The following is a 17,027-nucleotide window of genomic DNA, read 5'->3' as shown; positions in this document are numbered from 1 at the left end:
TTCAGTCTTATTAAAGCAAAATGTATGATAATGTATGATATATATTTTAAAACTAGATCAATTATAATTAGCCACACTGGTTTATACTTTCCAAGAAATTTTTACATTAAAATAAAGGTCTTATGTTACAGAGATGTATACTCTAGTATATTATTTTCTTCCCATAAAATCATGAGTGACTCAGAAGCTGAAATAACTTATGCCAATCTAAAATAGGAAATACATTCATACACTGAAATAATATTTTTAAGTAGAAACAGGCTTTTAAAACTCACCATTAATCTTTTATAACAAGTCTTATAATAAAATTATAATTCTTGAATCATATTTGACAAAGCATTAAGAGCGTCATAGAGAAAGGAAGAATTTAATAAAGCCAGTATAAATTACCCTGAAGAAAAGCTCCATACTTATTTTATAAGCAGCTTTGATTCAACTGTAATGAAGCAACTGAACTGCACTTTTTATTGTTACACTAATCACAAGCTCTTCTATTTTTCAGGTGAGGTAGCTTATGAAGTAAAAACATTCATATCATATATGGGTTTTTAATCATCACATTCATCACATTCATAGAAATGCTAAGAAACTGCTTTAATTTTTGATTAATAGAAAGTTATAGACTTTGAAAAATAATGGGAATATGTGAAACAGAAACATACAGTTAGAGAAGTAGTGTCTGCAAATAATATAAAAATCTACAGCAGATCAAGTATACTAATACCATGTTTAGTTTTAAAACTTCAGCCCTTACCTTAGATTTGTCATCACCCGAGGCTCTTGTGGCTTCATTCAGAGGGACAGCCCCGTGTTCCCTCGCCTCTCTGAAAAGTTCATTCACAATTTTCCCAGTTGAAGGCTGAACTATATGTAATCCACTGCATTCATGCTCACGTGAATAGAACCTGTAAACATTGTAAAGTTCATGAATAAAAACAGAATGTAAGCATAAACTACTTTAAAGCAAAAGACTAAACAGTCTTAGGAAATGACTTTTATTTAAAGAGAGCCATTTCTACGGCTTTTGTGGAAGTACTTAATTTTAAAATTGGGATCAAAGAATTAAGAAGTAAAGAGTTCATTCATCTACTTTCTCATGGAGTTTGAGGAAATGCTGGTAGCAGGCTCAGCATGCCACCTGAGAACTAGCTTGTCTCTTCCTCCCTCCCTCTCTGTGACTGCTGATCTATTGGCGTGATCCTGGGAGAGCACTGCTGACAGCCAGAAGCTAAGTCTCCTTCCCAGAGGAACCCACATTTCATAGGACTTGGTTAGTGAAGAGCCCTCTAGATTTAGACGATATGAACATCTAAATCCACAGGCCTACATAGAGTTTATTCCTCTGACTGAAAAATTAACATCCCCCCATGTTAAAGGTTGTAATCTCCCAGTGTTAAAGGGCTTCCTTGGTGGCTCAGATGATAAAGAATCTGCTTGCAATGCAGGAAGCCTGGGTTAGATCCCTGAAGAAGGGCATGGCAACCCACTCCAGTATTCTTGCCTGGAGAATCCCATGGACAGAGGAGCCTGGTGAGCTACAGTCCACGGGGTCGCAAAGAGTCGGACATGACTGAGTGACTAACACTTTCACACTTTTTCACTATGTTAAAGGTAAATAATTCAGACCACAATTTTCTCAATGTGTTAACTATGCAGTGAACCATTTCTCCTCTCTTTTCTATTTCCTCATAAAAGCTTCCTTCACATAAATTAGTACACTATTTTATCTTTCAAGATTTTTTCCAATCAAGAATGTCAGAAAATATAACCAATGAAATATAAACATGGAGAGTTTCAGAATAAGATGAAAATCAAAGCTCATTTCCTTAACTACCCGTACCCTCCACTCCAGTTCCCAATCTACACTGAACTGACTCAGAAAATGAAACAGAGGGGGAAAATTCTATCAGCGCTGAAGACCAGGGATAGAGTCACCTTCAAGGCTTTCTCCAAATGAGTTCATGCAAAACGAAACAGGAAAGGGAAGGGAAGCCCTGCTCTCAACTCACTGTCCATGGAGGAAAGATCCAAGAGGAGAACAGTGGACACCAACAGAACCACACTAACAAGGCTGGTTCACAGCTAGGGGTGGCTGGGTGGACTCCAAGCTCCTGGTGCCCTTCGGGAGGCACCTGAGGTCCAAGTTTAGCCAGAACAGGAACCAACTGAAGCCCTCCTGCCAAGCTGATCCTCAGAGGGCCCCATGCAACAAACCAAGGCCAGGCACTGACACGGTTGGCTTTAAGACTAGGGTCCGTGCAAGAAGCTAACAATCATGTAGGAATGTGAGAGCTATAAAGAACTGAGTGCCAAAGAATTGATACTTTCAAACTACGGTGCTAGAGAAGACTCTTGAGAGTTCCCTGGACAGCAAGGAGATCAAACCAGTCAACCCAAAAGGAAATCAACCCTGAATACTCATTGGAAGGACTGATGCTGAAGCTCAAATACTTTGGCCACCTGATGTGAACAGCTGACTCACTGGAAAATGCTGGGAAAGACTGAATGCAGGAGAAGTGGGTGACAAAGGATGAGATGGTTGGACGGCATCACCGACTCAATGGACATGAGTTCGAGCAAACTCCGGTAGATGGTGAAGGTAAGGGAGGCCTGGTATGCTGCAGTTGATGGAGTTGCAAAGAGTCGCACACGGTCTGAACAACAGGGCAAGAAAGAGTCTGACAGCTGATGCCTTAAATAGCAGTATGAGAAGGGAACGGGAAAGGAGGGAAGGGGGAAGGAGGGAAGGGGACAGAGTGGAGAGCTTCTGCTGCAGGCTCTCCCTGCTGTCCTGGGTCCCTAATCTCAAGAGCCGAGTTACAAAGCTCCTTCCTCTCAGTCTTGGTAAGAAAGACCTTACAGGAAAAACTGGGCACAGGAAAAGATTTACTAACTTCTTTATGGCCTCCGAATTTTTATTACCAGTATAAGAAATCTCTGCCTGCCTTGAGGTCTATTTTCTTCCAGAAATTTTATTGTTTCCCTTTTATATTTAGATCCACAATCCATCTTTCGTCTCTTTCATAAGTATGCCTATATACTTACTTCTCTCTTGCTCTATTTAACTCATCTGATCATCATTTGTCTCTGCCCAGAGATAACAACTTCCTTTGTAGGGATGACTCTCAAATATAGGTTTTCAGAGCCTCTTACTTATGGTCCAGTGCTGAACTGAAAAGCACCTACTTGAATCCAGTTCATCTCTTCCCATGAACAATCACATTTTCCTTAGGTACTAGATTAAGAACTTTTCAGAGTTCTCTCCCATTCTCTTACTCTCTTTTCCATGTCACCACATTTCTATTCCACATCATCATGTTTCTACAATAAATTCTTTTGAAAGTATCCACACCAATGTCACCCTTTCTCCTCCATTCCACCGACATCACCCTAATCCTAATCCTAAATTTTACCAGCATACTCTTTGGGATCACTGCAGTTGTTTTTTCTCTTGATGTCTTATCTTGTTTTCCCCATTACTCTTTATTTAATATGGTACTGCCAGTCCTATTTTTCTAAAGGTATTATAATAATAACTAACATTTATCATAAAAAGCCTCTTGATGAAAGTGAAAGAGGAGAGTGAAAAAGTTGGCTTAAAGCTTCAACATTCAGAAAACGAAGATCATGGCATCCGGTCCCATCACTTCATGGCAAATAGATGGGGAAACAGTGGGAACAGTGTCAGGCTTTATTTTTCTGGGCTCCAAAATCACTGCAGATGGTGACTGCAGCCATGAAATTAAAAGATGCTTACTCCTTGGAAGAAAAGTTATGACCAACCTAGACAGTATATTCAAAAGCAGAGACATTACTTTGCCGACTAAGGTCCATCCAGTCAAGGCTATGGTTTTTCCTGTGGTCATGCATGGATGTGAGAGTCGGACTGTGAAGAAGGCTGAGCGCCGAAGAATTTATGCTTTTGAACTGTGATGTTGGAGAAGACTCTTGAGAGTCCCTTGGAGTGCAAGGAGATACAACCAGTCCATTCTGAAGGAGATCAACCCTGGGATTTCTTTGGAAGGAATGATGCCAAAGCTAAAACTCCAGTACTTTGGCCACCTCATGCGAAGAGTTGACTCATTGGAAAAGACTCTGATGCTGGGAGGGATTGGGGGCAGGAGGAGAAGGGGACGACCGAGGATGAGATGGCTGGATGGCATCACGGACTCGATGGACGTGAGTCCGAGTGAACTCCGGGAGATGGTGATGGACAGGGAGGCCTGGCGTGCTGCGATTCGCGGGGTCGCGAAGAGCTGGACACGACTGAGCGACTGAACTGAACATTTATCAAGTGTTCATTTAATCCTCATAAAAATGGCATTAACTCCACTGTACAAATAAGAAATACTGAAGTTTAAGGAATTAAAAGACTTGTCCACTGCCAACATCTTATTAGAACAGAGAGGAGAAAAACAACTGAGGTGCATCTACGACTAGAAACAAAGTTTTTATCACTATAATTTTTATTGTAAAATTTACAGTAAAACCATACACTGGCTTTCCCCTTTCCACATAAGCACAGCTTTCCTTGGCCTTCCAGGCTGGCTGTGCTGTGGCAGCATCCAGGACTGGACATGTAATTTGTGGGCCCAGCACCAAAATGAAAGTGGGAGTCTTCTGTTCAAAATGTGTTAAGAATTTCAAGAGAGTAAGAGCAAAGTTTTCCAGCAAATGAAAACTGGAAAAGGTCAGTTTTCATTCCAATCCCAAAGAAAGGCAATGCCAAAGAATGTTCAAATTACCACACAACTGCACTCATCTCACATGCTAGCAAAGTAATGCTCAAAATTTTCAACAGTATGTGAACCAAGAACTTCCAGATCTTCAAGTTGGATTTAGAAAAGGCAGAGGAACCAGAGATCAAACTGCCAAATCCAATGGATCATAGAAAAAGCAAGAGAATTTCAGAAAAACATCTACTTCTGCTTCACGGACTACACTAAAGCCTTTAACTGTGTGGATCACAACAAACTGTGGAAAATCCTTAAAGAGATGGGAACACCACAATACCCTACCTGCCTCCTGAGAAATCTGTATGCAAGTCAAGAAGCAACAGTTAAAACCAGACGTAGAACAATGGACTGGTTTCAAATTGGGAAAGGAGTAAGTCAGGGTTGTATATTGTCACCTTGCTTATTTAACTTATATACAGTGTACATCCAGCAAGATGCTGGGCTGGATAAAGCACAAGCTGGAATCAAGATTGCCAGGAGAAACATCAATAATCTCAGATATGAGATGACACCACTCTTATGGCAGAAAGCAAAGAAGAACTAGAGTCTCTTGATTAAGTGAAAGAGGAGCGTGAAAAATCTGGCTTAAAACTTAACATTCAAAAAACTAAGACCATGGCATCTGCTCCCATCACTTCATGGCAAATAGTTGGGGAAACAGTGAAAACAATGAAAGACTTTAATTTCTTGTGTTCCAAAAATCACTGCAGATGGTGACTGCAGCCATGAAATTAAAAGACGCTTGGCTCCTTGGCAGAAAAGCTATGACCAACCTAGAGAGCATATTTAAAAAGCAGACGATTTTACCAACAAAGGTCCATATGTCAAAGCTGTGATTTTTCCAGTAGTCTTGTATGGATGTGAGAGTTGGACCATAAAGAAAGCTGAGCGCCAAAGAATCGACGCTTTTGAACTGTGGTGTTGGTGAAGACTCTTGAGTCTCTTGGACAGTGAGATCAAATCAGTCAATCCTAAAGGAAATCAGTCCTGAATATTCATTGGAAGGACTGATGCTGAAGTTGAAACTCCAAAACTTTGGCCACCTGATGCAAATAACTGACTCACTGAAAAAGACCCTGATGCTGGGAAAGATTGAAGGCAGGAGAAGGAGGGGAGGACAGAGGATGAGATGGTTGGATGGCATCACCAATTCAATGGACATGAGTTTGAGCAAACTCTGGGAGTTGGTGATGGACAGGGAAGCCTGGCATACTGCAGTACATGGGGTTGCAAAAAGTTGGACACGACTGAGTGACTGAACTGAACTGAAGAGCAAAGCATTAAAGCAAGCTCGAGGCCCTTCCCAGTGAAGTTCTCTGGGTGTGCACAGAGGCCCCACATCAATGAAGCAGGCCCTGGAAGCACCCCGCCTGTCCATCCTCACCTGCTACGAGGCTACCCAAGTTCTGCTGCTCCTCTTCAGCTCCCTCCTGTCATGTTTATTACTTTTTCCTTCTAGGCCTATTCTGTCCCTTATCTTCTAGTCATTTTTAAAGGCCCAGCCAGGTATCCACACTGTGCCAGATACTGTGGACACCTGTCTCACTAAATTTGCAAAACCATACTAGGATCTAATGACTTGTAGGGAACATTTTTTTAAGTTCTTATATTTTTGAAGAAGAAGAGTTACATTTTTGAAGTCCTATTTGTGACAGAGAACCTTTTGTGGATGAATATGTAAAAGCAGGTGTCAGGTTGTCTTCTGTGAACTTTTCTGTAGATCCTGTCCCTCATTTTCTTTAAAACAGATCAAGTTATGTTTAGACTACTGAAAGTTCACATGATGGTCACACTGAAAATATACTGGCTTAAAACAACAATGAACAGATGCATGTTTTGATATTTAAAGTTGTCCAAGGAGGTGGACCATTTCTGTACCAGACCAAGCAGCAGACATGCAATGAAATCAGGCAGATGTCATTGCCAAATGTGAAGCCAACAGAACCGCACACTTTCTATTCAAAAATATCACACTTAGCAAAAAGAAAAGATGGCCAATAATTTGGTTTGCAGTTGTATTTTAAGCGGATCAAACATAGCATAAGCCTCAATATATTTAATGCAGCTCCTCCTTTTGGACAAATAATTCTAGAAATCATATCTGAGGCACTAAGTCCTTAAAAATTGCCTTATCAAATTGTAAACATTAATGGCAACACTGTGTCAGCATAAAATAAAAAACAATTCACTGAAATATTTTAAGGATTATATTTGAATCCTTAAGGAAAATATTAATGTACTAATCTTAAGAAGTCAAATATTTTGATTTTTTATACCAGCAAATCAAGTCATTCAAAAACTGGTTCAAACTGGGGAAGAATAGTCAAATAAGCTATGAGTAAAACTTTGGTACATTAATATTTTAAGCACTTTCAAAGTTTCAGAGACTGTACAAATTAAGGAAGCAGCTAAAATATATATATATGTCTGTGTATATATAATACACATGTATTATATAAACATGTATACATAATATACATTATATAAATGCCTATATAATACACATATATAAATGTCTGTGTATATATAATACATACACATTATATAAATGTGCATAATATATATCATACATATATATACACACATACACATATAATACATATATTATACATATATCTGTGTGTATATATATATCAGGTAAACTTGAGTGAAAGGGAAGGATATTCAAGCTGTGCCAAGATGACCAATCTGCAGACAATAAAGGAAAGACTGTACCTTCTGGTGGAGTGATGGTGGCGGTCAGCACCCTAACCGAGTGAACAGGGCACCAAGAGTGGGGGAACCCGAAACCATATGGCTCCCGGTGTAAGATAACACACAGCAGACAATATCACTAAGCAGTACTCCAGACGAGCATGTTTAACAAGAGAGTCTTGACAAGCATGTTTAACGAGAATCTAACTGTGAGGAAACAGTGACCTTGGGCCCAGCTCTTCAATGTCAACATAATAAGCTTTAAACAGATGAGCTAAAAGCAGACAATAGAAAGGTGGGAAGAATGCTCTGGATTCAGATTGAAAACAGGCATCATCAGTGAAATGTATGACTCCTAAATCCTCAGAGCCTCTAAGAGTATCTGATTATGGACTATGTATTAAATGACATGCAGTTAGTACTCATTTTCTAAGGTGTGAGACGTTATCAAGGAGTGTTTGCGTCTTATTGGGTGTGGACTGCAGCCTCTAGGGATGAAGTGCTATCACGGCTGCAATTTACTTTCAAGTGGCTGAGTAACAAAGAGTGTGTGCACCAATGAACTGCTATAGCATATAAACAACCGGTGAATATCGGAGCAGACACAGTCTATGTTCATTACCCTAATCCTTTGATTATCTATGTATTTGAAAAATTGTAAAATAAAAAAGTTGGGGTGAAAATTATAAATTATAAGTGTTATTCTTTCCATTCAGGTCTGGAAGGAAAGACAGGTTATTTTATCTCCCCTACAGGAAGAAGGCAGGCAGAATAGTGACAAACAAAAAAAGTAATTTCCAGTGAATTTTTCAACTTCTGGAAAAATAAGACTTTCTGAGAATGAGATGTAATGGGGAAATTCAAGTTTCTCCCTAGTAATGAGATTTGTGTACTAAAAAGACATTAACGAATATATACATGGAAATAAGAAAACTCATGACAATAAAATATACCTGGTTTCCATCTCTTAAATCTTCACTGTTGGTTCTTTTTATAGTTCAGGGGTTTTAACAACAGCAAATACTATCTATCACTATTAGATGTATCATCTTCCAATGGAAGGAAAGACAGAGTCCTGAAGTCACAGATTCTTAAATGGAGAACAAAACACATAGAGGAGTTCTACGGATGGACTTTAAGAAACACACAAACCTTTAAAAATGATGGACAAAGCTGTACATAAATGTTCTAGGGGAAAGAGGGTGTAGCTTTTATCAGATCCTCAGTGAGTCCTATGACTCAAAATAGAACCACAGTGCCCAAGAAAAATACTACTCAGTATATTATGCTATGTGAGGTCTATCCAAACATTCAGTATTTAAGATAATTTTCCCAAAATTTTCTTCTTGCTTTCTATTATAGTTTCAGAAACAGTATCTAAAAATATTTAAGAAATTATAGTTAAAAAATTCACAAAGCCATTTAAAATAATGTGGGATTAGTGAACTAAAAAGGGATACAAGTTTGAAAAACAAAACAAAACTTACCTTTGAGGTGCTGTCTGTGGGCTTTTAAAGGCTGTAGCTTTAGGTCTATCAGATTTGGAGGCTTTGCATTTCACTTCATCTTCATATAATTCTGCCAAGGCCAACTACAGAATAACAGATTTGTTATAAAGTATAAAAACATTAGAAATAAACTCTCTGTACAGAAAGTCAGGAGTAGAAAATTAACTTGTAATTGAGTAGTCAAGATTTTTAATGAAAAATGAAGGCTGCTATTTCAGAAGATGACTCCCTTCCAAAATAAAACCACTGCAGCTCTCACTAAAATGTCACACATAGTAGCATAAATTAAAGTTACAATAATAGCTTAATTACTTTCAATGAACTATTCAACAGTTTCAAAAACAATTTTGGTAACAGATTAGTTTCAAAGTTGGAACTATAATTCTTTTACAAATACTTGAAGATGTTTTACACTAATGTCAGCTTGCTCTCTTTAGATCCCATGAAAACATCTCATTTAGTTCAAGTTTTCAAATTCTGAGTACATAAAACAATTTTAAAATTATTCTATTTAAAAGTTTACCAGACATATAAACTTCTAAAGTTTAGGAAAATAAGCTTCTAAAAAATAAAATACAATGCAATATATATATATATATATAGTTTATATAACTGTTAGAAAGCAGTATTACCAAATTATGCTTTATAGATATATGGCTGGATATCTTCTTCAAAATGAAATCAACAAAGCATACTTTTTGAAACTGCAATCTTAAGAAATTATCAAAATATTTCATTATTGTGTAAGTTATACTGTTTCCACTTTTGACATCCTTGGACAACTCAAAGACTTTCCTTAATGGCCCTTATGGCTATTCAATTAAAACTGGCATGACCCTAATCTTTGGAAAATTTAAAAAACCAAGAAATAACTCTCCTGCAAAACTCAGATTAAGTACTCCTAGAAACATGAGAAATATGAAACAATCTCCAGGGAATCTGTCCTCAGTAGGAAAAGAAAAATAGGGAACTGGGGCAAAGTTAATTTTCTGAAGATTCTATTAGTCAACCTTTAAAATACGCAAGAAACAAGAAAACAAAACTGAAAGGCTTTATTTTTCCCACCTAACTTTTGACCACCACTCCATACACATATGCCAACTTTCATATTTCTATCATGTTAATTTTGCAGGAAACATTAATCATAAAAGTATAGTGTAGCCTAAAAGAATCTTATTAATCCTAACTTAGGTTCTTATGGTGTGAGCTTAAGCAAATTATTTAACTTCTCTGAGTTTTAGTTCCCTCATCTTCTAACATCTACAATAAAGCAATTACATAATGTATGTGAAGCACAAGGCAAATGCTCCATTACCAGAAGGTAGTATTAAAAACTGCTCCACAATGATTTTTATCACTGTTTCATTTTCCCCAAGATTTTTCTTGCTGCAGTATTATCTATATATCTTCTATGATCTTTTCCTACCTTATCTTCTCCAAAAGGGAGAAACAAACAAACCACCCCCACCATGCACAAAAAAATAAATGAGAGAGATGGACAGAGACAGATACTCTAATTACCTGGACCCAAGGTTTTCAGAAACTTTTACCTTCAAAAATTTTCTTCAAAACGATATTCCTTTATGGATTTCCTCATGAGATAATATTGCTCTATGAATTATTTTTATGCTATTCCTCCATCAATGGAAATGGTATCTGTATGTCAAAGGCCCATTATAGCCATCCTTGACAAAGCCTTTTCTAGTTTTCTTAACTAAAGTGATTTATCTTTTCTAAATCCTTATAGCATATGGCATTCTATTATTGACACATATTAAATATTACATTCTCATCATTTATATACTTTTCTTACTATTTCATCTCCCCTACTAAAATTTAGACTTCCCAAACTGTTTCTAATGCAGAACTGGACAGGCACCCAAAAAATTCTTGTTAAATTATGTATGCTACAACACAACGGGAATCACAAAGAGAGATGGGTAGATAAATTATGCTATAGATTTAAAAACTGAGATATTGGGTTGGACAAAAGTTTGTTTGGTTTTTTTTTTTTTTTCATAAGCTGTTACGGAAAAAACTGAATGAACTTTTTGGCAAACTCAAAATTTCCTATAGTTTTGTACCTTGTTTTTTGCTTGAAGAAGATCTGAACAAACCCTGTCGATCAAATAATCTTCTATAAAATAAATGAATAATGCAAACAATGCCTTCTGACTCCATGAAGTGTGGAACATATATTAATAAAATAGGAATATGGAGAAAATTACATCAGACCAGGGAGTCCAACGAGCTGAAAGGTCCTAGTTATTTTTGGCACATCATTAACTTAGAAGAAAATGAATGATATTTAAAGGGAATTAATGCAAGGATCCATGATGTCCTTATAGCATCATATGGCATAAATTCATTAGCTAATTAATATTATTTGACATAGCAAATGACACCATATCTGAAGAGAAAATAAACTGATGTACTGGTTAAAACCAATAGAAAATGACAGAAAAATCTCAGTCAAATAAAGAGATAAAAATATATGCATTGTGAAATAATTATGCACTGTTAATTATCAGGACAGATTTCCATGAGCTAAACAACTAAATTATGCAATATTTCAATCACACAGAGAGAATAAAGTATGTAAGCACGGGTAATTCTTTCTCTAGAGCTGGAAATGTGATGAATGTGTGAGAAGAACCTGAAACTGTGGATAAGAATATCAACAACACAGCAAAAGATTCAAAGTACTGGAACTCCCAGTCTTAGAGAGACAACTGCCAGAAGGTATAATGTTATTGTTTACTCGCTCAGTCCTGTTCTTTGTGACCTGGTGGACCTTAGCCTGCAAGGCTCCTCTGTCCATGGGATTTTCCAGGCAAGAATACTGCAGTGGGCTGCCATGCCCACCTCCAGGGGATCTTACCAACCCAGGGACTGAACCAGCATCTCCTATACAGGCGGGCAGATTCTTTACCCCTGAGTCACCTGGGAAGCCCAGAAGGTATAATACAGACTTAAATCTAGAAGAGCGACATCAGCATCACCTGGGGGCCTTTTAAAACTGCAGGTGCTCAAACCCTGCCCTGGACCAAAAGAATCAGAAACTCAGGGTGGGGCTCAGGAATCTGCTTGAGCAAACCGTTCAGGTGACTCTGATGCACGTCAAAACTGAGAACCAAGGATAAGGGACACTGACACCAAGAGGATGAAAGTCCCAGACAGTCTTACTCTTTTCTCACTGACGGAACTCTCTTCTCTGCCCCATCCAAAGCCTATTCCAAACCCTGGTAAGTACTTAAGTTAGCCCCAATTTTTCCCCAACTCCAACCTATATGGAAACAAAGAAATAAAAACAGAAATCTTTCTCTTTTGATATGTATCATTCTGGAGGAAATCTGGAACAGAGTGTACCTAATCTGTTAACTCCATGTGTGTGGATAGAGGGAAGGGCATGACAAGAGACAAAGGGCTCTGAGGACGTTCAGAACTACTAACGAACACTGAGGTCTTGGGGCTGAGTACTGTCACTTTGTCATTACTTTGCCAACAAAGATCTGAATAGTCAAAGCTATGGTTTTTCCAGTAGTCACGTATGAATGTGAGAGCTGGACCATAAAGAAGGCTGAGCGCCAAAGAACTGATGCTTTTGAACTGTGGTGTTGGAGAAGATTCTTGAGAGTCCCTTGGACTACAAGGAGATCAAGCCAGTTAATCCTAAAGGAAATCAACCCTGAATACTCATTGGAAGGACTGATGCTGAAGCTGAAATTCCAACACTTTGACCACCTGATGCAAAGAGCCAACTCATTGGAAAAGACCCTGATGCTGGGAAAGATGGAAGGCAGGAAGAGAAGGGGACAACAGAGGATGAGATGGTTGGATGGCACGACCAACTCGATGCACATGAGCTTGAGCAAGCTCAGGGAGTTGGTGAAGGACAGGGAAGCCTGGCGTGCTGTGGTCCATGGAGTCACAGAGTTGGACACAAATGAGTGACTCAACAACAAGTGTCACTTAAGAGCTTCCCAGGTGGTGCAGAGGAAAGGAACCCACCTGCCAGTGCAGGAGATAGAAGAGACGCGAGTTAGATCCCTGGGTAGGGAAGATCCCCTGCAGTAGGAAATGGCAACCCACTCCAGTATTCTTGCCTGGAGAATCCCATGGACAGAGAAGCCTGGCGGGCTGCAGTCTATGGGGTTACAAAGAGTTGAACACGACTGAGTACCTACACACTGTCACTAACACTCCTGTCTCAAACTTCCCCCTTAAATGTTCCCAATTCTGGAGGAGGAAGGGAGATAAAATCTACTCTTAATGTGGGACCCACAGGAAATTTCTGCTTTTAGAGTCAGAGGCTCACTGTGCTGGGAGGCTTTTGGGGGCCGACCATCCATCTTTCCTGGTGTGGTAAATGAGGAAATCTCTCCTAATTTAGAGGCTGACAAACCCTACACTGCATGGCAGCTGAGAAATAGGCACTAAGCGGTACTTCTGCTTGTTCCAATTAGTAACACACCACCTTTCTCTCCTCAATAATACTGTGAAAGACTCTTAGAGCAAGTTGTCAGGAAATTAAGAAGTATCTACTGAAAACTGAACTAACTGGGTAATGCTTAAAATAAGCACAGCTAGATTAAACAATAAAAAGATAATCCAAAAATATTCACTATCCAAGAAACCAGCTGGGGAGAAGAACATTATCTAATTCTTTTAAACCTTTGATACACACTATTTCTTCATATGACATTACTTTGGTTCTTTTGTTCTGGGGTTTCTTTGCATATTCTTCACATTCTTATTAAATTCTAAAATAAACATTATCAATACTTAATGTATTTGAAATGCCAAATCACATTCATAAAAAAAAATCAGTTATCTACCTACCGAAAAGTAGATAGGAGACTGGAAAAAAAGAGTTTATTTTCTAATTGATGGTGGAAAGGAAGGCATTCTCAAAACTAGCGATATCTACAACATTTCCAACAATTAATCATATCAATCCAGTGGACTCAGTCTAAATTTGACAAGTATGAGGTGATCATTAACCAAGCTATTCTCATTTTTCACATAAGAAGAAATAGATTTAAATTAGACAAAGGATATTAGGTCACATAGTTTTAACTTAATAGCATTAGATGGACTAACCAGTGAAAGTTACAGTATTTTTCTCCTTTAAGGGAAAAAGAACCAAGAATTTAGTAAGCAAGTCTGAGCCAGGGTAATACTGGACTGAAGAGGCACTTTATAGACATTCCTTTATTTCATCCTTGACACCTGTGATCAACAATCCTGAGTTTATGAATAAAGACACAGGATCCGAGAAGTTAGGACATTTCTCCTACACTCAGGTAACTACTAAGCAGCAAGGTCAAGAAGCAAGCTGAAGTTGTTCTGACCAGGAACACCATTTTTCCCCCAAGGGCACATGCTGCGTCTTAGTGATGCTGGCCTTCAATAGACAAGATCAGGGAGATGAAACTACTCCTGGATTCTGTTTACTACTACTAAATTGAGTCATAAATACTGCAAATGTTTTATCAATACACTGAGTTCGTTTCCTAAGCTGACACTGATTACTCCATTCTCCAAATTCATCACTGTATGCACTGCTTATCCTGGCACTCAATCATCCTCCATCTTAAAAGTGTTAGGTTAAATACATGTGTATCTTATTTAGGCAAACAATGGGTAGAAATGCCTTTCACGCTTCTAGGCCCTTCCACAGTGTTCCAGCACCAACTGTGGATTTGATGTACTATTTATCTCTGCATTCCCAGAGCTTAGTAGTATATTACAGGGCAGGTGGTCAACATACATTCGTTTAAAGAAGCAGAATGAAGGTGTGACAATAAAGAATTATAATAGACCTTTTCTACCAAGCCTTGTAGATGGAGTGACATTCATGTTTAATTATAGTCCCCATAGGCATCTGGGGTTTCCCAGGTGGCTCAGTGGTAAAAAAAATCCACTTGCCAATGAAGGAGATGGTGGTTCGATCCCTGGGTTGGGAAGATCCCCTGGAGAAGGAAATGGCAATCCACTCCAGTATTCTTGCCTGGAGAATCCCATGGACAGAGGAGCCTGGCGGGCTACAGTCCATGGGGTCGCAAACCGCGACTGAGCACACAGAGATCTTTACTGTTTGAATTTTATCAATCATCTTACAAAGGGACAGTTAAAAAAAACACCCTGAAATGAGTAGCCTGAAGCACCTGGCAGAGCAAGACTCGGGGCGCTGGTATCGAGGCCATTAATGTCAATGTCCTGTAACATTACAAAGTTTTACATCCCCGTTTCTTAGATGCAATGTTTTGTACCCTATAGCAGTTACGACCAGGGTGCGAGCCGACCAGGGTGCGAGCCGTAGGATGAAATACCTTTTTAGTTCACTTTGAAAGGGAAAATCTCTGATTAAAAAGGAACCATTTTTACATTTAAATAAGCCAGAAACAGCATCCTAGAGAAACAAGACCAAACCGGCTTCCCTGTGACTCGACTTCCCCACGGCCACCTCGGAGTTTCTTTCAGCAGAAGTCTGACCGGAGCGTCAACCAGTGAAGAATTCAACTGACCCTTCAAAGAAGCCATTCGGAATCAACAGCTGCTTCTTAAACGGCAAGAGGGGTGGAGGGGAACGCCGCCGGGACACCTGAGAGCGCGGGGCGCCGACACTCGTTTCTCCCGACGCCCCTGCCCGGCGTGCTGCCCGGGGGAGACCCACGGAGTCCGAGTTCGGTCCCCGGGCGGGTCTGAGGAAGCTCGACCGCGACCGGAACGGCCCCACACATTCCCCAGCCGCACCGCCCGCCGCACCTGCAAGTCCCGCGCGCTTGGGGGCCGCGGCCCCGCCGCCCTCGGCGCCTCCTCGCCCGCCTCTCCGCCGCCGCCCTCCGCCATCTTTCACCGCTCCCGGCGCCGCCGCCGACGCGCCTCCCGCGACTTCCGGGGCCGGTTGCCTGGCAACGGCGGGGCGGGGCGGTCCCTGTGAGCCCCCGCCTCCCCCGCCCCCTCGCGCGCCCCTCTTCCGGCGCCCGCCCACCTGTCCGGTACTGCTCCTTTCCTTAAAGGAAGTTGGCTCAGAGTTTTCCCTTCTGAGAAGGGCAGCACGGACTTGCGGGTTTCTTTACCCAGTGGTGGCAATGACTTCTGGAGAGTTCATCTGATGGAAAGTGTCACCTTACTTTTCCAATCTCGGTCATATTCTCTCGTTTCCCTGCCAAGGATTGGGTGGCTCGTCGTCCCCAAAGCGTGAAGTGTTGTTGAGAAAGAACCCCGTAAACTCTCTTTGCGATTGAGCTGCTGCTGCTGCTAAGTCGAGTCAGTCGTGTCCGACTCTGTGCGACCCCATAGACCGCAGCCAACCAGGCTCCCCCGTCCCTGGGATTCTCCGGGCAAGAACACGAATGGGTTGCCATTTCCTTCTCCAATGCATGAAAGTGAAAAGTGAAACTCAAGTCGCTCAGTCTTGTCCGAATCTTCGCGACCCCATGGACTGCAGCCCACCAGGCTCCTCCGCCCATGGGATTTTCCAGGCAAGAGTACTGGAGGGGGGTGCCATTGCCTTCTCCGGCGATTACAGCTAGAGACTCCTAAATTCTCTTTATTCATCTGATATTTGTTCAGACTCCTGTCTTATCCCAGGTTTTTTCTATGACCCCAGACACAAAAGTGAAAAGGAAGTAGTCCTGGTCATTATAAACCTCACAGTCTAGCGGAGGAAAAGAGATATAAACAGAGTAAATGCCATTTGCAGTGAAACTTTGCAGGAAATGTTAGGAGTGGAATATGGGTGTGAAGCGAAATATTCTGTTCGCACCTGCTGCTGGGTGCGTTCTTTGTGTTCTCTTGTCTACTGCTCTAGGTGAGTATTGTTATTCCGTGTTATACCCGAGGAAAACTGATGACAAGTAACCACTAAATTCACCCTGTTGTGAATGGTGGTAGCGGATAAGCCTTGCATTTGTTGGTTATCCCAATGTTCTCTTTAGTACAATATTTGTTGTTCAGCCGCTCTGTCGTGTCGCACTCTGCAACCCCACGGACTGCAGTATGCCAGGCTTCCCTGTCCTTGACTGTCTCCAGGAGTTTGCTCAAACTCATGTCCGTTGAGTTGGTGATGCCATCCAACCAT

At 40.3% G+C, this 17,027-nt stretch overlaps 1 protein-coding gene across 1 annotated transcript in view; it reads right to left on the bottom strand.

The window, feature by feature from the left end:
* Positions 1-15,840, bottom strand: part of UBXN2B (UBX domain protein 2B) — a 29,570-nt gene extending 13,730 nt beyond the window's left edge. The window contains exons 1-3 of the mRNA XM_069600079.1: positions 15,710-15,840; positions 8,918-9,021; positions 755-905 (exon numbers count right to left, since the gene is read on the bottom strand). Of these exons, the coding sequence (XP_069456180.1) occupies positions 755-905; positions 8,918-9,021; positions 15,710-15,793 (339 nt within the window). The 5' untranslated portion in view covers positions 15,794-15,840. The remainder of the gene's footprint in view (positions 1-754; positions 906-8,917; positions 9,022-15,709) is intronic.
* Between the last annotated feature and the right edge of the window lie 1,187 nt (positions 15,841-17,027).

Source organism: Ovis canadensis, chromosome 9 (genome assembly GCF_042477335.2).
Source record: "Ovis canadensis isolate MfBH-ARS-UI-01 breed Bighorn chromosome 9, ARS-UI_OviCan_v2, whole genome shotgun sequence".
Classification (NCBI taxonomy): Eukaryota; Metazoa; Chordata; class Mammalia; order Artiodactyla; family Bovidae; genus Ovis; species Ovis canadensis.
Note: the sequence above shows the minus strand (reverse complement) of the source record. Positions and strands in the feature narration are given on the sequence as shown.